This window comes from Dioscorea cayenensis, chromosome 10, assembly GCF_009730915.1.
Source record: "Dioscorea cayenensis subsp. rotundata cultivar TDr96_F1 chromosome 10, TDr96_F1_v2_PseudoChromosome.rev07_lg8_w22 25.fasta, whole genome shotgun sequence".
In the NCBI taxonomy this organism is placed as follows: domain Eukaryota; kingdom Viridiplantae; phylum Streptophyta; class Magnoliopsida; order Dioscoreales; family Dioscoreaceae; genus Dioscorea; species Dioscorea cayenensis.
In genome coordinates this window covers 4,919,593-4,941,644 of record NC_052480.1, presented here as the reverse complement: position 1 = coordinate 4,941,644, position 22,052 = coordinate 4,919,593, and the positions used below count along the sequence as shown (strand labels likewise).

Here is a 22,052-nt window from a genome sequence, read left to right as displayed (position 1 = left end):
GCAACAAGCGACCGAATCGTGCACCGATTCTGTGACATCCCCATCGTGACACCAATAATCACCGATTGGAAAACAATCCCAATCTACAGCACTTGCGACACCATACTCTGCTTCAATTTCTAATCTCTCCTCCTCATCCCCCACGGCTGCCACTCCATGACAACCCATCTCGACCAAAATCGCCAACGCCTTCCCTGCCTCTGCTGACCCGATCGGCGTATACCCAGGCTTGGAAGACGGCTCAGTAGCGTGGGCAGTGGCAGAGAAGTCAACAAGAAGGGCAAGCAAGGCACCGATGAGGGAAAACAAAGCTGGAGAAAGGGAAATCCCGCCACGAATAGGGGCTAGCGAGCTGGCAATTAGAAAGGGCAGCGAAGGCTTCAGGGAGGACATGTATCAAAGAGGTAGAAAGGATAACTCCGGCAGCGAAGTACTTGATGAAGAGCAGCGCGAGCTCGTAGGCAGGGCGGCCATGGAAGACGCGAGCAAGGGCGATGGGGGCAGAGATGCCGAACGCGCTGGTGACGAGGATGATGCCAATGGAGACGAGCTTGAGGTGGGTGGCGGCAGCGGCGCCATCGCGGCAGAAGTGTGCGTGAGAGGGGTAGGCGAGGGCCACGCCGAGGACACCATGGCCGAAGACTTGCGAGGAAAAACTCGGTTTTTTATCTCTCTCGTTTTGTCCTCTCGCGCTGTGTGTGTCTACGAAAGCTTTCTCACAGAGAGAGAGAGAGAGAGAGGGGTCTAAATGTGTGGGGTCCACTGTGGCACGATTAAAAATGAAAATAATTTAATAATTAGAATAAAAACGTATCACTTGTTATTGAATGAAAAATATGTGTCTAAATACAGCTTTTATATAAAATTGTATATATTTACTTGTAGCAATCAATATGGATTTTTTAAATTAATTAATCTTAATAATTTAATTTTTTTTAAGTAATGTTTTGAGATTGTTTGGAATTGTAATCAATCATTATATTTCTAGCACATCCAATATATATATATATTTATTTATTTATTTATTAATAGAAATATAATTGATTTAACATCAAAATACCATTTTTATCAGCTAACCCTAGCCGATTACAGGGGTGATGTTCAAAACATGATCATGCCATGTGGTTACTTAATTAAAAAATTTAGATTAAATTAATTGGCTTCATTATAAATTGGTTGACAGCTCTTGTTCTTATTTATTTATAAATAAAAATAAACATATTTAGCAATTTTTAATGTGTAATGTCCCAGCATCACAAAGTTTTTCAAAAATAAAAAAATTATCAAAAAAACAATTTGGGATAATTGAATATCTAAAATAAATAAATTAAATTTTTAAAAAGTTTTCAAAGTTGGTTAAAAATTTATGAAATAAAAAAATTATCTGATAATAAATTTTGTCTATTAATAATTTCTTATTTAAATAAATAATAAAAAAATAGTGGAGATTATTTTTCAACCCTTAAATATAATTTTTTTTTAATTTAATATATATAGCGGCTAACTATAAAAATATATCTATAATATCTAGTATAAAAAAATCCACCATTATAGATATTTATGGTTACAAATTTATAAATTTGCCGCTATAGGTCAACTTTTTTTTTTTTTTATAATGTATCCCTTTTTAGTTAAGAGCTATTAAAAAAATATTTTCTTTTTAACTTTCGTCATTGAAATAGTAAAGTTGTTCACAATTGATCATAAATTATATTCAAGCTGTATTTTAGTCTTAAAATAAAACATTGATTTATTTTTTTCATTGGTTTTTAAATTAAGGTATTTAAATGTGCTTATTTGCAACCTCTCATATTTTGACTGAATTAAATTTTAAAAAGCATGATAAATATCCGGAGTTGGAAACTAGGAAGCCAATCCACCACTAATCCTGAATTATAGTTGAAATGAAAAAAATTAATTTTTTTGTTTTTTTATTTTTGTGTTTGTGTGTATTAAATATTTAAATATGTCTATTTTTAACTTCTCATATTTTTACTAAATTAAATATTAAAAAATTATGATAAAATATCCATATTTGGGGAAAAAAAGATAATAGCTAGCAAATAATGGGTGAACTAAAAAGGCAATCCACACTAATCCTGAATTATAGTTGAATGATTTTCTTTTTATTGTATGTGTTTTTGTGTGTTAAATATTTATATATAACTATTTTTAACCTCTCATATTTTGACCTAATTAAAATTTTAAAAATATGATAAAATATCTGGATTTGAAAAAAAAGGGCTTATAGCTAACAAATAGTGGCCCAACAAGGAAGGTAATCCATCACTAATCTAGAATTATAGCCAAAATAAAAAAAAAATAGTTTTTATTTTGATTGTGTTTATGTGTGTTAACTATTTTAATATGTTTACTTCAACCTCTCATATTTTAATAAATTTAAATTTTAAAAAAATCATTATAAAAATATATGATTGAAATTCAAAATTAAAAATGGACCTATAGCTAGTAAATAATGGCCCAACTAACAAGGCAATATAACTATATATTAATCCTAATGAATACTACTCAAAAGCTTCTTCAGCTGACATTTGGCACTTTTATATTGGTTTATCATATATCAACTTGGTTTGGATTTGATTCAATAATACAAAATTGATGGCTAAGATTTAATGAACTGGTGGCTCTCATAAAACTGATCAAGAATTCACAAGAAAGAAAACACCACAAAGAGACTAAACAAACAAATAGTACTTTAAAGCCTCTTCAGCTGACAATTGGCACTTTAATATTGGTTTATCATTATCAACTTGGTTTGGATTTGATTCAATAATAAACCGGTGGCTCCCATGAAACTGATCAAGAATTCATGAGAAAGAAAACACCACAAAGAAGACTAAACATTACAAAGGCCATGAAACTCATGCTGCCACATATTATCTGTGCAATGAATTCAGTGGGAAAACAACTCATGAGAATATGAGATAGACAAAGTGATACAAACGAAAATTTCAAATATAAAAAATGTCTAAACAGTTGTCTTTGTCCGCCATGAACTTAGATAATAAACAGTTGTCTTTGTCTGCCATGAACTTAGATAATGATATTGTCTTTTTTCTTTTCCAAGTTCATTGTTTTCTCCATCTTTGGTTCTCTTCATTCCTTATTGTAAACGTGCCGGCACAGCGAATCCATCCCCTTGCTGTGGGAGATGGCGCAGCAAATCCTCTTGCCAGCACCTCCATTTCCCACCCTCCGCTATGCAGTTGGATTCTCTGGCTCGATCGCTGCTTTCATCTCTGTAGGACTCCTCTACGCCGTTGCTAACGTCCTCTACTCATCTATCCCCTTGCCGTGGGAGATGGCGCAGCGAATAATGGAGGAGGACGGCCAGAGGTTATCATTTAGTTTTAATATTATAATAATTATTGTTATTATCTTTAATATTAATTAAAGAATATTAATTGATAATCTCATATTCTCATGTCTAGGGAGAGAACATGATCTGATTAAGTTTTAATTTATTTTTCAAATGTTATTATATATATATAATCTCATGTCTAGGGAGAGAACATGATCTGATTAAGTTTTAATTTATTTTTCAAATGTTATTATATATATATATATATAATATGATTTTACAGAAACATCCTCTATATCTATTGAGAGTAAATTCTCTTGCATCAACATCAAACATGGCAAAAATGGCATTTTAACCTAGATTTTTTTTTTTTTACAAAAACCATTATCTCTATTTGAGTACTATATAATAAAAAAACTATTTCAGATAAGAGACATTATCAAATTATTTTATTTTCAAATAAACTCAACTATTCAATAAAGTGTTTTGAATCAATGTCTAATGTTTTTTTTTAAAAAAAAAACTGGTGTTTGTTTTGTTATTTGTGGCATAATAAGTCTAAATTTGTTGACAGCTCAGGCAAACTAACATTAGAGATGAAGAGATGTAAATCTAATTTTATCTTTAAATTCTTATTCATTGTAATTAAATATTCTTTCCCAGCATCCATATAATTGCATGTAATGGCTTGCCTATATATTATGAGTATTTTTTATACTTTGATGAACAAATCTACCACTCAAGATTTCAGCTCTCCTTTTAGATTGGTGTGTGTATTATCTGAGGTTCTTCCTTTTACTTATATTTAGTTTCATTTGAAACCACAAATTCATAATTCAGTTTATAAACTAACACTTATAATTCTTATACAGCAAAAGAAAGTTAGCAAGAGATTTTAAAAATTAACTAGAGCTTGCATCAGGTATACTTTATGCTCTATAATAGTGTATTATGAAAATATACATAGCATACAAATTTACAATTGCATATATTGGTATTAGTTTGTTATTTTTTATATTTTTTTTGTTTTTTTAAAGAATTATATATACATATATAGTTATGGTTTGATTTATCCATATATATACATGCTATATAGATTTACAATTATATAGGATATATATACATCAACAAGCAAGATAGAAGAGCAATTACGTTTGGTTTTCCCATATATATATATATATTGGTATTTGTTTGTTATTTACTTTAATATATTTTTTGTTTCCAAGATAATATATAGATATATACAAATATTGTTTATAAAAAAAATTAAAAAATAAAGACAGAGTGTAAAAGCAAGAAAATGAAAGGTTTCATGGCTGCATTTATCCATATATGTATTGCTAGTTAAAAAATTATATATATATATATAATTAGTTTGTTTTTTTTTTTAGCTTAAAGGATTTGATAAAGCACATATTACATATTTACTATATATTATCTTATATAACAACATAATATATATATAATAATTAATAATTTTGAAAACTGTAAAATTCCGTGTAATATACAGTATTATATATGATTATCATAAATATATAATTTGAAACATTTAATTTCTCCCTATATATATATATATATATATATATATATATATATATATAAAACCTCAATCCTTACATCCTTATCATTTGAATTGTTTACTTTGATTTCATGATAATTTCTCTAACCAGATTCAATGGTTTTGTAAAATAAAAATTGTGTTTCTAGGTGTATTATGTTTAATTTGTTATCATTAAAATTAGATTGTAGAGATGCAATATATATTTTTTTACAGTATATATATATATATATATATATCCCCTACATTTTAAAAATAATATGAAAACTTTTGATAAATGTCGATTTAATAATTGAGCCTTACCAAACTAATTTCAATGTGAAACTACTTACGGGCAACAACTATATATAAACATAGTAATTATATCCATAAATGAATATGATTTGGTTTGGTAAACATTAGTTTTTGTTTGAGTGTTTATTTTAATAACTAATAATATATTTTAAAATTGAAAATTGGTTTGGTTTGTTAAATATTATTTGTTTTCATTGGAAATGTGTTTAGTTTTTACATAAGTCTGTAATAAACTCAATTCCTACCCGTTTATGAATAGATCCAACATTGTTTATTATTATTATTAAATAACTAATAAGCTATTTTAAAATTTCAAACTGATTTGGTTTGTTAAATATTGTGTTTTTTCATTCTAATGTGCTCAATTTTTTTTTTCCTAAGTTTATATTAAGTTAATTTATACTTTTAGGAATATCATATACATTTTTAAAATACAAATAATACTAAAAAACTTATAGATATTATAAACATAAAATAAAATAAAACCAAATTTAAAAATCAACAAGAATAAGAATAAACAGGTAGGGATTAGGTTTATTACAGACTTATATGGTAAACAATTTCAATAAGGGAACAGATGATGTTTGACAGATAAGACCGGTTTTCGGTTTTGGTGTGTTGTTGGTTGTTAAGATGGAAACGTTCAGGCTAAGAAAGGCAGCTGCCAGCCAGATCATGTTCGTTGTGGATATGAGGCCACTGTGTTTATGTGGTTGTTGCCCGTAGTTCACGTTGAGTGGTGAGGCTCCAGTGGGTGGACGTTTGTCAAGGGGATTTCATGTGTTACAAATGTGGGGGATATGTGTGTGCTGTGAAAAAAATATGTTGCATCTCTGGTGTGATGGGTGGGCATAAAGGCTGGTTGTTACAGGCCATTGAATCGGTTGAAGGTATCGTGGTCAGTAATCAAATCAGATCAGCAAGGATGAGGGTTTTGCTGTGTATGTATGTATGTATATATATGGGAGAAATTAAGTTCAGATATGTGTTATGATCATATGTGTACTGTGTGTGCAGGTGCAGTTTTCAGGTGTGAATGTGCTATGTATGTTGTGTTGTTATATGAGATGTGTATGGTGGAGTGTGTGACCGTGACTTGTCAGGCTGAGAGACAGACTGGTGCTGCTGTGTGTATGATTTTGACTGGCAATGCATGTGGATGAGTGCAGCCGTGAGACTTTTCGTTTTCTTCTTTGGGCACAATTTTTTATGGGCAATGGGCCCAGCGTAACATGTCTTGGGCAAGGCTGTGGTAAAATGAGCAGGCTCTCCAGCTGTAATGGGAGGCCAGGCTGTGTTAACGCTTGTTGATGTATATATCTATATGAATATAGTCTGCTGTAACGTATATGTAATTAAATCAGGCCATGAAACCATCGCTGACCGTGTGTAGTTCGCTGAGAACAGAAGTGTGAGATGACAGATGACCCAGCCAGTGCGATTGTGGGTTTGTGGCTCTTTGTGTGTTTCATGTGCATGTTGTGGGCAGGGGCGTGCTGCCTGATCAGAGGCGGATGACTGGATCTCTTGTTTTGTAACATGGGAATTATGGAGATGTTGGTTTATGGGCTGGTTATGAGTTGTGGTTTTCAATGAGCAAGTGAAGTGAGGGAGGGCCTCGAGACAATGCACGCAGTCTGAAAGGAGGCTGAGGTCTTTGATTGATGGACTAGATCGTCAGTATGAAATATCATGTCTATGGGCAGGCCGTTACATCTGTGGATGGGAAAGAATGTTGAGTGCAATGAGATGAGATTTGGGGATGGAGTGGGTTACATCTCTTCATCTCTAATGTTGGTGTGCTGAGCTATCACACAAATTTAGACTTATTATCCACAAATAACAAACAAACACCGCTGACATTAGACATTGATTCAAACACTTTTATTGAATAGTTGAGTTTATTTGAAAATAAAATAATTTGATAAATGTCTCATCTGAAAATAGTATTATAGACTCAAATAGAGACATGGTGTAAAAATCTAGAGTTAAAAGCTATTTTTGCCATGTTTGATGTTGATGCAAGAGAATTTACTCTCAATAGATATAGAGGATGTTTCTGTAAAATCATATTATATATATATATATATATAATATTTGAAAAATAAATTAAAACTTAATCTGATCATATTCTCTCCTAGACATGAGATTATATATATATAATAACATTTGAAAAATAAATTAGAAAACTTAATCGGATCAAGTGTTCTCTCCTAGACATGAGAGCATATGAGATATCAATTAATAACTTTAGTATTAAAGATAATAACAATAATTATTATAATACAAACTGAAATGATAACCTCCGCTGGCTCCTCCTCCATGATGTCGCGCCTGCATCTCCCACCAAGACAGGGGATGACGATGAGGAGGACGCAGAATTCACGAGGAGTCCGCATGCAGATGCAGGCAAATGATCGAGCCGTAGAATCCAACCGCAGAGCAGTGAGGGTGAAATGGAGGTGCAAAGTGAAAAGGATTTGTCTGCCATCTGCACAAAGAGGGATGGATTCGCCATGCCGGACGTTTACACAAGGAAATGAAGAGAATCCAAAGATGGAGAAAAACAAATGAACTTGGAAAAGAAAAAGACAATATCATTATCTAAGTTCAGTGGCAGACAAAGACAACTGTTTATTATCTAAGTTCATGGCGGACAAAGACAACTGTTTAGACATTTTTTATATTTGAAATTTTTCGTCTGTATCACTTTGTCTATCTCATATTCTCATGAGTTGTTTTCCACTGAATTCATTGTACAGATAATATGTGGCAGCATGAGTTTCATGGCCTTTGTAATGTTTTAGTCTTCTTTGTGGTGTTTTCTTTCCTCGCGAATTTGTGATCAGTTTCATGGGAGCCACCGGTTTACTATTGAATCAAATCCAAACCAAGTTGATAATGATAAACCAATATTAAAGTGCCAATTGTCAGCTGAAGAGGCTTTTAAAGTACTATTTGTTTGCTTTTAGTCTCTTTGTGGTGTTTTTCTTTCTTGTGAATTCTGATCAGTTTTATGAGAGCCACCAGTTCATTAAATCTTAGCCATCAATTTTTGTATTATTGAATCAAAATCCAAACCAAGTTGATATATGATAAAACCAATATAAAGTGCCAAATGTCAGCTGAAGAAGCTTTTTGAGTAGTATTCATTAGGATTAATATATAGTTATATTGCCTTGTTAGTTGGGCCATTATTTACTAGCTATAGGTCCATTTTTAATTTTGAATTTCAATCATATATTTTTATAATGATTTTTTTAAAATTTAAATTTATTAAAATATGAGAGGTTGAAGTAAACATATTAAAATAGTTAACACACATAAACACAATCAAAATAAAAACTATTTTTTTTTTATTTTGGCTATAATTCTAGATTAGTGATGGATTACCTTCCTTGTTGGGCCACTATTTGTTAGCTATAAGCCCTTTTTTTTCAAATCCAGATATTTTATCATATTTTTAAAATTTTTAATTAGGGTCAAAATATGAGAGGTTAAAAATAGTTATATATAAATATTTAACACACAAAAACACATACAATAAAAAGAAAATCATTCAACTATAATTCAGGATTAGTGTGGATTGCCTTTTTAGTTCACCCATTATTTGCTAGCTATTATCTTTTTCTCCCCAAATATGGATATTTTATCATAATTTTTTAATATTTAATTTAGTAAAAATATGAGAAGTTAAAAATAGACATATTTAAATATTTAATACACACAAACACAAAATAAAAACAAAAATTAATTTTTTTCATTTCAACTATAATTCAGGATTAGTGGTGGATTGGCTTCCTAGTTTCCAACTCCGGATATTTATCATGCTTTTTAAAATTTAATTCAGTCAAAATATGAGAGGTTGCAAATAAGCACATTTAAATACCTTAATTTAAAAACCAATGATAAATCAATGTTTTAGTTTTTAAGACTAAAAATACAGCTTGAATATAATTTATGATCAATTGTGAACAACTTTACTATTTCAATGACGAAAGTTAAAAAGAAAATATAATAGCTCTTAACTAAAAAGGGATACATTATAGTTGACCTATAGTGGCAAATTTATAAATTTGTAACCATAAATATCTATAATGGTGGATTTTTTATACTAGATATTATAGATATATTTTTATAGTTAGCCGCTATATATATTAAATTAAAAAAAAATTATATTTAAGGGTTGAAAAATAATCTCCACTATTTTTATTATTTATTTAAATAAGAAATTATTAATAGACAAAATTTATTATCAGATAATTTTTATTTCATAAATTTTTAACCAACTTTGAAAACTTTTTAAAATTTAATTTATTTATTTTAGATATTCAATTATCCCAAATTGTTTTTGATAATTTTTTATTTTGAAAACTTTGTGATGCTGGGACATTACACATTAAAAAATTGCTAAATATGTTTATTTTTATTTATAAATAAATAAGAACAAGAGCTGTCAACCAATTTATAATGAAGCCAATTAATTTAATCTAAATTTTTTAATTAAGTAACCACATGGCATGATCATGTTTTGAACATCACCCCTGTAATCGGCTAGGGTTAGCTGATAAAAATGGTATTTTGATGTTAAATCAATTATATTTCTATTAATAAATAAATAAATAAATATATATATATATTGGATGTGCTAGAAATATAATGATTGATTACAATTCCAAACAATCTCAAAACATTACTTAAAAAAAATTAAATTATTAAGATTAATTAATTTAAAAAATCCATATTGATTGCTACAAGTAAATATATACAATTTTATATAAAAGCTGTATTTAGACACATATTTTTCATTCAATAACAAGTGATACGTTTTTATTCTAATTATTAAATTATTTTCATTTTTAATCGTGCCACAGTGGACCCCACACATTTAGACCCCTCTCTCTCTCTCTCTCTCTGTGAGAAAGCTTTCGTAGACACACACAGCGCGAGAGGACCAAAAGCAGAGAGATAAAAAACCTGAGTTTTTCCTCGCAAGTCTTCGGCCATGGTGTCCTCGGCGTGGCCCTCGCCTACCCCTCTCACGCACACTTCTGCCGCGATGAGCTGCTGCTGCCACCCACCCTCAAGCTCGTCTCCATTGGCATCATCCTCGTCACCAGCGCGTTCGGCATCTCTGCCCCCATCGCCCTTGCTCGCGTCTTCCATGGCCGCCCTGCCTACGAGCTCGCGCTGCTCTTCATCAAGTACTTCGCTGCCGGAGTTATCCTTTTCTACCTCTTTGATACATGTCCTCCCTGAAGCCTTCGCTGCCCTTTCTAATTGCCAGCTCGCTAGCCCCTATTCGTGGCGGGATTTCCCTTTCTCCAGCTTTGTTTCCCTCATCGGTGCCTTGCTTGCCCTTCTTGTTGACTTCTCTGCCACTGCCCACGCTACTGAGCCGTCTTCCAAGCCTGGGTATACGCCGATCGGGTCAGCAGAGGCAGGGAAGGCGTTGGCGATTTTGGTCGAGATGGGTTGTCATGGAGTGGCAGCCGTGGGGGATGAGGAGGAGAGATTAGAGAAATTGAAGCAGAGTATGGTGTCGCAAGTGCTGTAGATTGGGATTGTTTTCCAATCGGTGATTATTGGTGTCACGATGGGGATGTCACAGAATCGGTGCACGATTCGGTCGCTTGTTGCGGCACTGGCGTTTCATCATATATTCGAGAGTATGGGTCTCGGCGGATGCATCGCGCAGGTAAGCAAACTTTCTACTAACATTATAAACCCTAATTTACTATGTATTTGGATTTTCATATACTATAATCCTTTGCTCTTTGTTTACTTTCTCAAGATTGGGGGAACTGTTCATCTAGTTTAGTTCTATGATGGCTTTGAATTGTTAGATTGACAAGAGTTCTGTTTAAGACATTGAAAAATAAGAGTGTCACTAACTGCAGTTGTAGATCATGCTTTTTAAGGTGCTTCAAAGTCTCTGTGTTCATTCTCTTTATCATTTGAGATTTTTAGGTGTTTTTTCATTTGAGTTTTCAAATAGAATATCCATATTTATATTAATATCTTTAATAAAAATATATAAGTCAACAAGTATATAATTAAGTAGATACCCACTTTGATGTTTTTAGGCAACTCAAATTTAAGTAGAGCGCTGCTGGAACACTTTTGGTATTTTTATTTGGTCGAAAGAATTTATTTTTATATAGCCACTGATTGGTCTTTCTGAGTGTCCTACATTTACTACTAAAGATTGTTTTTGTTCAGAAAAAAAGTTAAACATATTTTGAACAGATTTTTGTTTGAGAAGCATATAGTTTAGATGCAAAATTTGACCATTCACTAATCAGCTTACTAAATCATTTGGCTAATTTGTGCCCCTCCATGAATTCCCTAAAAATCTGATCTTTTTGTTGAAACAACAGTTAAGAGTTTGTTTAGAAAACTTGGAAGAATTATATGTGTTATTAGGATGGAGGAATCAGGATGCACTAATTACATTTATAGGGAAACAGTGTCTGCTTGTGTAGATGTTTACCTTTAAATGGAAACTCTTCAGTGAGTTGAAGAGTTGTTGTGATTCCAACAAAATTCAAGTGATTAGAGTTGAATAATTGACAATGTATTCAAGTGATTTAACCAAATGACTAATATATTATATGTTGTTTATTTTGTGTGTGGGAGTAGGGTCTTTGTGTTGAGTTTCTTGTTATTAAACATTAGAAAATATATATTTTTAAACCTTTTATTTTATATTGGTACTAGTCTAATTAATATGTTTATCAGGATTTGATAAGCTTGTTGGGTGCCTTAAATGATGGAAGACACTCAGTTTGAGCATATTCAATCAAATTGTCATCTATTGCGCACTTATGAATTCTTAAAAGATATTTAAGTTTCTGGTGATGATTCTTCTTTTACCATTTAGTTCTCATTCTGTTTTTGCATGGTTGTTTGTCAGTAGCTAATGAAAGCTCCAGTCAGTAGTCACAAACTGGTATACCCTCACTCATCTGCAAGCATATTCTATACATGTTTCCATCATTTGCTTGTTGAACTTACTTATCCGAAGAGTTCTTATATCTGTGGATCTGCTCAGCAATATAAAGTCTACCTGCTTTTACATCTGCAATCCTGGTTCATCGGGTCTTGACATTGCTTAGTTTTAGTTGCTTAGAGCGTAATGCTTAAATGCTCCTTCTCTGCTGCAGTTAGGAATGATATTATGCTAATGAAATTTCAATATTTATTTGCATTCCTCGCTCAGGCTTAGTTTTAGTTGCTTAGAGACTGCATGAATTTGTTTCATGAAATATCTTCCATACTGTCACTGGTTTCCTAGCTCCCTCCACCTAAAGAAAGTAACCCTTTGTATGGTATCAAGTGCATAATTTGACTTTTTTTCTTGTAAACATCTATATGTTGATTTCAATTTTCTTCCTTAATCCTACTAATTCCTCACTTTTGAAGATGCTAATTTGATTCTCTGTGTTGTTGGTGCAGTTGATGATAATGACATCAAGATTGAGGGTTCTGCATTTGACTGTTTCTCAAAATTTTCTGTTTAATAGTCTGTATATTTAAAAAAAAAGGTTATGAAACTGCATGTTGCTGAACATGTCATGGTTATTACTATCATGTTCCATTTCCTAAAAAAGTTTTACATTATCTTAAAATTCCCTACTATAGATTAAGCATTTTATATTTGCTCTCTAAATCCTCTACTGTGCATCATTATTACTATTTATTTATTTATTTTTGGTTTTATCCTGTGTTGTTGATGGTAAATTAACCTGTTTTTGCATGGTGATGCTTGTAGGAAACAAGCCATATGCCCTGGAGAGTCTCAACTAAGTGTATTTAAATTGTCAGTAAAACACATAAAAGACCCATTGACAGCTGGGCTGTTAATTGACACTCTTCTACAGTTTTTCAGACAGAAAGCGAAAATTCATGGTTGGTCTCATTTTACTTAATATTAGCTGTTGATTTTGTGTGTTATCTTAAAACATTATCTTTACCACATATTGGACAGGCTATCTGTCCTCGCTTTACAAAATCATTTGCCTCATTCCAATTAGACTTGAATAAAGGCTGATTGCTTACTTTATAGAGATCTGAAATCTAATTCTCTTCTTGTTTTTAAGTCCAGATGACTATTTGGAAGGTTTGCATGTGGTCAAAGATATCCTTCCTGTTTTAGATGACAAAAAAAATGGGAAACATTTTAAACACAATCCATCCACTTCTTACGCATGTGGACTTGGATCTGCATTTGCTTATATGTGATATTCTTGATGGCCTAGTGATGAATGACCCATTTTTGACTTTCCTGGTAATAAATGTTTCTTCATTTTTAACCATTTTAAATCATCTTTTATTTATGAAAAATTTCTGGAGTTTTTCTAGTTTCTTTAATGCCTCGAGTATTTTTGGGCTGAGCTGCAGGCAAAACTTTTACGTCGACTGAATGCTGTATCAGTATCATCCATAGAAATTGGTGAGCCTGATTATGACACTAGAGTTGAGGCTTATGGATCAATAAAGTCAGAGTTATTTTCCGTGCTCAAAGAAGATCATGCATTGATAATTCTGTCTCAATGTGTATATGATATGTCATCTGAAAAACTGGTCTTCTGGCAAAATGCATCAAGGGCCTTATTATCGTTTGTACAGTTTGCTGGGCCAATTTTAAATTCGGAGAAAAAGTATTGTGATGAAATAATCTCCAAATTTGAGCTACAAGATGACGAAGTAAATACTACTCAAAGACCAAATGAGACTTGTGTTACTTGGATGAAGGTCTCCATTCAGATGATCATAGAGAACATTTTTCTGTCCAATATGAGGGAAGCCATGAAGAAGGATATCTCTGTGCAAAAAGTAAGATTATAAGATTTTTCCATTCTCTTAACTTCCTTGGACTGCAATAAAGTTGTTTCTAATTATAAGATTATTTGTGGTTCCAAGAATGGGTCATTCTTCTTTGTGACATGGTTTATAATTTGTATGGAGAGGCCCTCAATTCGCTGTGGCCTTTATAATGTGAGGATGTAGAAACAGATTTTTTTAATAACATTCTTCATTTACAGGTAATCAATTTTCGCATGCTCTAATTTTCAGGAGGTATTTTAGGCTGATATTTCACCAGAATTTTATTTATTTATTTATTTTTGTACAGATACATAGGAGAATAAAGGCATTAGCACATTTCAGGAATGTTATCAATGTGGGAAACATATCTGAGGTATGCAATGCATTTTATTTGGCCATGGTTATTATGTGTGCAAATTGAAGTCATAAGCATGATATAATTACTTGGAATTTTATGCCAGTCACTATATCTGAATATTTTGTCCTCTTTAGAACTAGTACAGAATTCATAACTGGCTAAGTCATTATGAGCAAAAGGTTTTTTTATGGTTCTTATTTTGTTGATCAATGTGGCATAGACAAGAGATGATCCCCTATGAAAGATTATTTTACAAACCACTCGATCCTTACATATCTTTCTGGGAATATTCATCGTTCAATATTACCAGGATTATGAATGAATGGCTGGAGCATAATTTTCAGATTAATAATGCTGCGCAGCCGGATGAAAATATAATTATTCACAGAGAAGATTGCATAACGCCCATCAGTCTGACTGTCGAAGGCCCAAGTCGTATTGGTAAAACTGCTTGGGCCCGTTCACTTGGTAAGCACAATTATATATGTGGCCATCTGGATTTCAATCCAGCAACTTATCAGCAAGATGTGCTGTATAATGTAATTGATGATGTATCTCCATCGTATCTACGGCTGAAGCACTGGAGAGAGCTTATTGGTTGTCAAAGAGACTGGCAAACTAATTGCAAATACGGTAAACCGATCCATATAAAACGTGGTATACCGTCTATTATACTATGTAACCCAGGTAATGATTCAAGCTACAAAGAATACCTGGACAAAAATGAAAATACAGGTCTGTGTGATTGGACATTGAAAAATGCCAAGTTTGAGTTCTTATATAACCCCCTGTTCCAATCGGCCCAAGCCCAAGACAGCAATACTAGTCACTCGTCTGGATGTTCGGTCTGAATATGGACAATAGAACTGGAGAACTACTCACAGAGGAACATGCAAATACGGGTGTATTCTACTGGCAACTACGTAATCCTCTGTATTTCAGGGTCAAAGATCACATGGACAGACCATGCAACAACAACTGGGACAGAATCACAATGGAGATCAAATTCAACTACAATCTTCGTAGGGCTCTACGTATAAATAAATGTTGGTTGTACTTTCGTATATGGACCACACTACGTCCACGTACTGAGAATTTTTTACATGTATTTAGATGTAATGTAATGAATTTCCTTAATAGTTTCGGGGTTATTTCTATTAATTCTGTAATTAGAGCTGTTACACATTTCGTGGCCCGGTTCGAAAGGCATATCATAGACGTAGAGAATTCGGCCCATGTTCAGTTCTATTTGTACTAATTAATGAATTGCTTGTTTGATCACCGTTAACAACATGAAATTAATCTTTCTTAATTTAATGATAACATATAAAAAGACATATAAAAAAACAATTTTTCCAATAGCTTAATTGCACACTGCAAATACATTAAAATACTAATAATCGGAATCCTTGCTAAACGGATGGATCAGAAGTCACCAAAACTTCTGGAGCATCTGAGCTTAAATTCTTATTATTGCCATCAGCTTGAATAAACGGATTCGCATATGAAAGATCTTCATCATCACTGGCTGCACTCGAGGCTACACGTAGCATACGGAAAACAGACTCTTCGTGTTTCTGGAGAGCGCTGACAAACTTGATGAGTGGTTGGGGATGCTCCTGATTGCTTGGGCTATACATATGCCGTGGAGGCATTTAATGATCTCCGCAGGACCGTATTCCATAAACAAATAATATACGGCCATGATATCTTGTTTATCCATCTTCTATAACAAGCTATAAGGGAATGGTCTTATTATATAGAGGTAAAATGATGTTATTGTAACGGGTATATTGTTCCGGTCAAAAGGTCAACAGCTAAAGCCATGTGGCTTTAGCTGTTGTAAACACCTAATAGGTACATACAACAGATGATACCACTATGTAATATACTGTAGATTACACTATGTAATGTACAACCAGGAGGCAAAATAAACTGCAGATCATCTGTATGTACCTATTAGGTGTTTACTAACCCCGACACCATATGGCTTTAGCTGTTGACCTTTTGACCGGAACAATATACCCGTTACAATAACATCATTTTACCTCTATATAATAAGACCATTCCCTTATAGCTTGTTATAGAAGATGGATAAACAAGATATCATGGCCGTATATTATTTGTTTATGGAATACGGTCCTGCGGAGATCATTAAATGCCTCCACGGCATATGTATAGCCCAAGCAATCAGGAGCATCCCCAACCACTCATCAAGTTTGTCAGCGCTCTCCAGAAACACGAAGAGTCTGTTTTCCGTATGCTACGTGTAGCCTCGAGTGCAGCCAGTGATGATGAAGATCTTTCATATGCGAATCCGTTTATTCAAGCTGATGGCAATAATAAGAATTTAAGCTCAGATGCTCCAGAAGTTTTGGTGACTTCTGATCCATCCGTTTAGCAAGGATTCCGATTATTAGTATTTTAATGTATTTGCAGTGTGCAATTAAGCTATTGGAAAAATTGTTTTTTTATATGTCTTTTTATATGTTATCATTAAATTAAGAAAGATTAATTTCATGTTGTTAACGGTGATCAAACAAGCAATTCATTAATTAGTACAAATAGAACTGAACATGGGCCGAATTCTCTACGTCTATGATATGCCTTTCGAACCGGGCCACGAAATGTGTAACGGCTCTAATTACAGAATTAATAGAAATAACCCCGAAACTATTAAGGAAATTCATTACATTACATCTAAATACATGTAAAAAATTCTCAGTACGTGGACGTAGTGTGGTCCATATACGAAAGTACAACCAACATTTATTTATACGTAGAGCCCTACGAAGATTGTAGTTGAATTTGATCTCCATTGTGATTCTGTCCCAGTTGTTGTTGCATGGTCTGTCCATGTGATCTTTGACCCTGAAATACAGAGGATTACGTAGTTGCCAGTAGAATACACCCGTATTTGCATGTTCCTCTGTGAGTAGTTCTCCAGTTCTATTGTCCATATTCAGACCGAACATCCAGACGAGTGACTAGTATTGCTGTCTTGGGCTTGGGCCGATTGGAACAGGGGGTTATATAAGAACTCAAACTTGGCATTTTTCAATGTCCAATCACACAGACCTGTATTTTCATTTTTGTCCAGGTATTCTTTGTAGCTTGAATCATTACCTGGGTTACATAGTATAATAGACGGTATACCACGTTTTATATGGATCGGTTTACCGTATTTGCAATTAGTTTGCCAGTCTCTTTGACAACCAATAAGCTCTCTCCAGTGCTTCAGCCGTAGATACGATGGAGATACATCATCAATTACATTATACAGCACATCTTGCTGATAAGTTGCTGGATTGAAATCCAGATGGCCACATATATAATTGTGCTTACCAAGTGAACGGGCCCAAGCAGTTTTACCAATACGACTTGGGCTTTCGACAGTCAGACTGATGGGCGTTATGCAATCTTCTCTGTGAATAATTATATTTTCATCCGGCTGCGCAGCATTATTAATCTGAAAATTATGCTCCAGCCATTCATTCATAATCCTGGTAATATTGAACGATGAATATTCCCAGAAAGATATGTAAGGATCGAGTGGTTTGTAAAAATAATCTTTCATAGGGGATCATCTCTTGTCTATGCCACATTGATCAACAAAATAAGAACCATAAAAAAACCTTTTGCTCATAATGACTTAGCCAGTTATGAATTCTGTACTAGTTCTAAAGAGGACAAAAATATTCGAGATATAGTGATCGGCATAAAATTCCAAGTAATTATATCATGCTTATGACTTCAATTTGCACACATAATAACCATGGCTAAATAAAATGCATTGCATACCCTGTATATGTTTCCCACATTGATAACATTCCCTGAAAATGTGCTAATGCCTTTATTCTCCCTATGTATCCAGTATAAAAATAAATAAATAAATAAAATTCGGTGAAATATCAGCCTAAAATACCTCCCCGAAAAATTAGAGCATGCGAAAAATTGATTACCCGTAAATGAAGAATGTTATTAAAAATCTGTTTCTACATCCTCACATTATAAAAGGCCACGAAATAATCGAGGGCCTCTCCATACAAATTATAAACCATGTCACAAAGAAGAATGACCCATTCTTAGAACCACAAATAATCTAACTTTAGCTGGTGCAGAAATGGCCCAAACTCAATCTAAACTTCTGAACGAGTGCCTTCCCATTATATATTAGTCTTAAATACATCTGCAATATTTGATGTTGCAAGCAATAATGTCTTTGTGAGTTTAATGTCTTTGGTTGTTTGTGTTTTGTTCTCATTCTGATCATTGCAACTTTATACTGCAGAATGTGACTGTGAAAATATTTGTTCCTCTGTTTCTTAATATGTTATTTGATTTGAAAGATGGCCATAGGAGGATATCCTGTGTAGTTATAGAACCTATATCAAGATATCTTAATATTCAGATTGCTTTTGGATATGGAATTATGCGAAACAGCCTAAGGTATGGAAATTATTGTGAGTGCCAGGTGAACACAAAACTCTGCTAACAAAATTAGCAGATAGAAGCTAGACAGCTGTGTGCGGTTCCTCTGCTTATGGTATGGCAAAACACATTTGCAGCTTTGTTGTAATGATTGCAAAATATTTACAGAAGGTTGTTTCTCCGTCTTTGAGCGGTTCTACAATTGAAATATCGTATTGAGTGATGTTGTGTTTACTTTGTAATTTTCATTAAAGCTGCATGGTTATCAGATTACTTCCATGATGTATTTCATATAACTCAAGTTTTGCAATTTCCTTGGTGTAGTATATGCCTTTGGTTGGCCATCTGATGATATCCATCCCGATGATCTAGGTTCTTGGTCTATTGGTTGATGTACTAAATAAAGGATTTTCTAAGCATATAAATATAATTTTGGATGTGGCTAGAAATATATTGAAAACATTCGTTGATGCAAGTCGTGAAACATATGATGTTTCAGATAATCTGATAATGCCATTTTGGAAAGAAGCCCACCACTCCCTCATTATGTTGGAGAAGATGCTTCTCGATATTCCGAGGCTCTCTTCTGAGAAGGACCTTGAGGTATGAAAGGTTTTTCTAGCATAAAACGTTCTTTGCCATGTTATTGTGGAATCTTTATTTTTCCATTCTGGATTTGATTCTAAGCCATCAACACCATTTCGTATGTAGTATGTGAGGAAAACTTTTTGACATGGCAATTCTATTTCATGCTCAAGTACATTCAGCAGTCTTAATATGCCTTGGAGCATTATGAAGAAATATATTGTGCACAACTAGGTTTTATTTCGGAGCATTTTTTAAAAATTAAGAACTACAAAAATATAGACCATCCCTCTCATCACATTTTAATAATCATTCACAATTATTAATTCTGTTTGTCAACATTTTCGTTATGATCTAGATTCCCTTTTTCATTACAGATTAATAACCAGTTCAGAGCTAATCATATCTGCATTTAGAACAATATTTCTAATTACTTCCTAGCAACTAACATTGGCATGCTATATTTAAACATGCCATCATCCTGCCATCAATGTCATTCAATTTAAAACCGTCCACAGTAATAATAGACATTCTCATCCTGATAATTAAATTATAAAATGGGACAAATCAAGGGCATATAACCCACTTTTTCATTTTGCTGTGAGTTCAGCATGATGAAGATGGTTGTTTGCTTTCTTCATGCACATGTATTTGCTCTTTTGACAGGATATTTGGGAAATGATCTGCAACTATTGGTGTATCCCCATGTATCATTGTGGAATATATCCAGAAAACATGCCTCTGTTAGACAAGGTAATTCACCAAGCATTCTGCACTTAATTTTCGGGACTTCAATCCATCTTATTTATTTATTTAATCTGCAGGTGCTTGCAGAACGAGTTTCATTATTTGACTATGAGCTTATTGTTTGTTGGTGATGATGGAAAGAGGTTGATTGCATTTAGGATGTTCGCTAGTTGAGCTGGATTGATTAATTTTTTTGCATGGGCTAGGACAACGTGAGTCCTGATAAATGTGACGTTATTTTTATTTTCTTTTATTTTTTGTGGTCATTTGATTCTAAACTGTAACTGTTTTAATCCATTTCATTGATAGCTGATCTATGTGCTGGAGTTTCCACATGTCTGATATTTTTCAAAGTTGGCATCTCATCCTTGAGTAAAGAATTTTGCTGTCAAGTTGATATTTTCTTTTCTGGACTGTAGGTTACTCAAGTTTTGGGTACTCAACACCTTTAGTCTCTTGGTGCATCTCACATGTTTTCTTCTCTTGCTACTGCCAAGTTTGCTGTCATTACTATTGGTGAAGAAATGGCCTCCCTAGGGGCTTCTATCTAGAATATCTCATCGCTCTTGTTGCAGTGAGAGACTAATTATATGTGTTTGTTTATAATATGTATGTTTATTATAAAAAGTTGTTCTTAACTTTAATAACTTTTAGAGTTGATTAGCTATTAAATTATTTAGTTAATTTACAAGGTTTATAGTGACAAATTTTTTTGCTGCTATAGAATACTAAACAAACTCATGAATTTATTACGATTTAGTAGCTAATTATTTATTTGTCATGTAGAATGTGCGCTCACGCATCCAGTCGAGATCACTGGATTATTTGGCTTTTATGTCTATTTCAGAATCAGACTTCCTTTGATCTATAGTTATTAGATTCAGACTTCTTTTGATCTATAGTTATTAGATTCTATCATGTATATTGAATTGTTTTTAATGTTTATATAATAAATAATTTTTCATTAATCAACTTTGAATATATATATACATTAATATAGTAAAAACATCATAAAAATGAATTGTTAAACCTGTAATTTTTATTTGGTTCCCATTTCAGATTTTTATTTTTATTTCATTGCTTTGTTCAAAAATGATTTCCAAGTCCAAAGTTTCACATATTAATATTGGTTAATGCTCAAGTGGTGATATTCCTAAAGATAATGCAACTATTAATAGTCAAAAATGATATTAGTAACACATCTTTGTGGAAATAAGTAACAAAATTGCTAAAAACAAATGAAAATGATTTATTTACTTATAATCAAAAATAAAAATTCTGAAACTTCACTTTATTTTTTACCTGATTTTTAGATCATAAAATTGTCAATATTTTCCTTTACTATTTATTTCATTGCGAGACATTGTTAGGATATTTCTTCCTCATCCTTCTATTACACAAATAAATGTATTATTGGTTATTTATTTATTTAATTTTTTGCATCTTCCGAAGCCCACATCCTCTATCTCCTCATCAAAACACAAAGATAGCATTGTTAAGTTGGATGGCATCGCCGTAATATTTATCAAAGTATGTTTATATATTTATAATTTTACACATTATTATTAACAAAATGTTGACAATGCCATAAAAATAAATTCCCAAAACTTAGGAAGAAATGAAATACATTTTTATTTTGTGGAAATCGTTATTTATACATTAATAAATTACATTCAAATGATTATAAATTTAATTCTAACAAAGAAATAATATATTTACATGTTGTATTAGAGAAAATAATAAAAGAATCTTAAAAGAATCTTATCTCTAGATGAATTTTAACTAATTTTTAATTTTCCTTAAAAAATAACCTCAGTCAATAACATATATTAATTTATCCACAATAACTTTTAATCCAAATTATGAAACATATAAATATATACATCGTTTTTATTATCCTCAAATAAAAAGTGGTCAATGGATAAGTA

General features: G+C 32.6%; 1 protein-coding gene and 1 pseudogene across 9 annotated transcripts; one reads left to right on the top strand and one right to left on the bottom strand.

Moving 5' to 3' along the window:
* Positions 1–6: 6 nt before the first annotated feature.
* On the bottom strand, positions 7–3,014 carry LOC120270222 (annotated as a pseudogene).
* Positions 3,015–10,265: 7,251 nt separating this feature from the next.
* On the top strand, positions 10,266–20,658 carry LOC120270649. 9 transcript variants are annotated; one of them, XR_005539649.1, is made up of 9 exons: positions 10,266–10,872; positions 12,949–13,085; positions 13,282–13,464; positions 13,578–14,012; positions 18,836–18,907; positions 19,292–19,395; positions 20,044–20,130; positions 20,202–20,336; positions 20,544–20,658. XR_005539649.1 is itself a non-coding variant. In XM_039277709.1 (7 exons), exons 4-7 carry the CDS (start codon positions 13,333–13,335, stop codon positions 14,681–14,683), a joined length of 645 nt encoding a protein of 214 aa, XP_039133643.1. In that variant the 5' UTR covers positions 10,266–10,872; positions 11,916–12,721; positions 12,949–13,085; positions 13,282–13,332; the 3' UTR covers positions 14,684–15,603. The 9 variants fall into 9 exon arrangements, 3 of the variants coding, with proteins under 3 accessions (XP_039133643.1, XP_039133641.1, XP_039133642.1); XR_005539651.1 differs by lacking the exon at positions 18,836–18,907 and having other exon boundaries at positions 13,277–13,464; XM_039277709.1 differs by lacking the exons at positions 18,836–18,907; positions 19,292–19,395; positions 20,044–20,130; positions 20,202–20,336; positions 20,544–20,658 and adding exons at positions 11,916–12,721; positions 14,311–14,376; positions 14,672–15,603.
* Positions 20,659–22,052: the final 1,394 nt, after the last annotated feature.

What these genes read in the sequence shown, in the direction of transcription:
- LOC120270649 (XM_039277707.1), top strand. Translation starts at nt 13,333, where the DNA reads ATGACAAAAAAAATGGGAAACATTTTAAACACAATCCATCCACTTCTT. An exon ending in ACCCATTTTTGACTTTCCTG is followed by an intron (nt 13,465 to 13,577) that starts GTAATAAATGTT and finishes GCTGAGCTGCAG; the next exon opens with GCAAAACTTTTACGTCGACT. An exon ending in AGGATATCTCTGTGCAAAAA is followed by an intron (nt 14,013 to 14,310) that starts GTAAGATTATAA and finishes ATTTTTGTACAG; the next exon opens with ATACATAGGAGAATAAAGGC.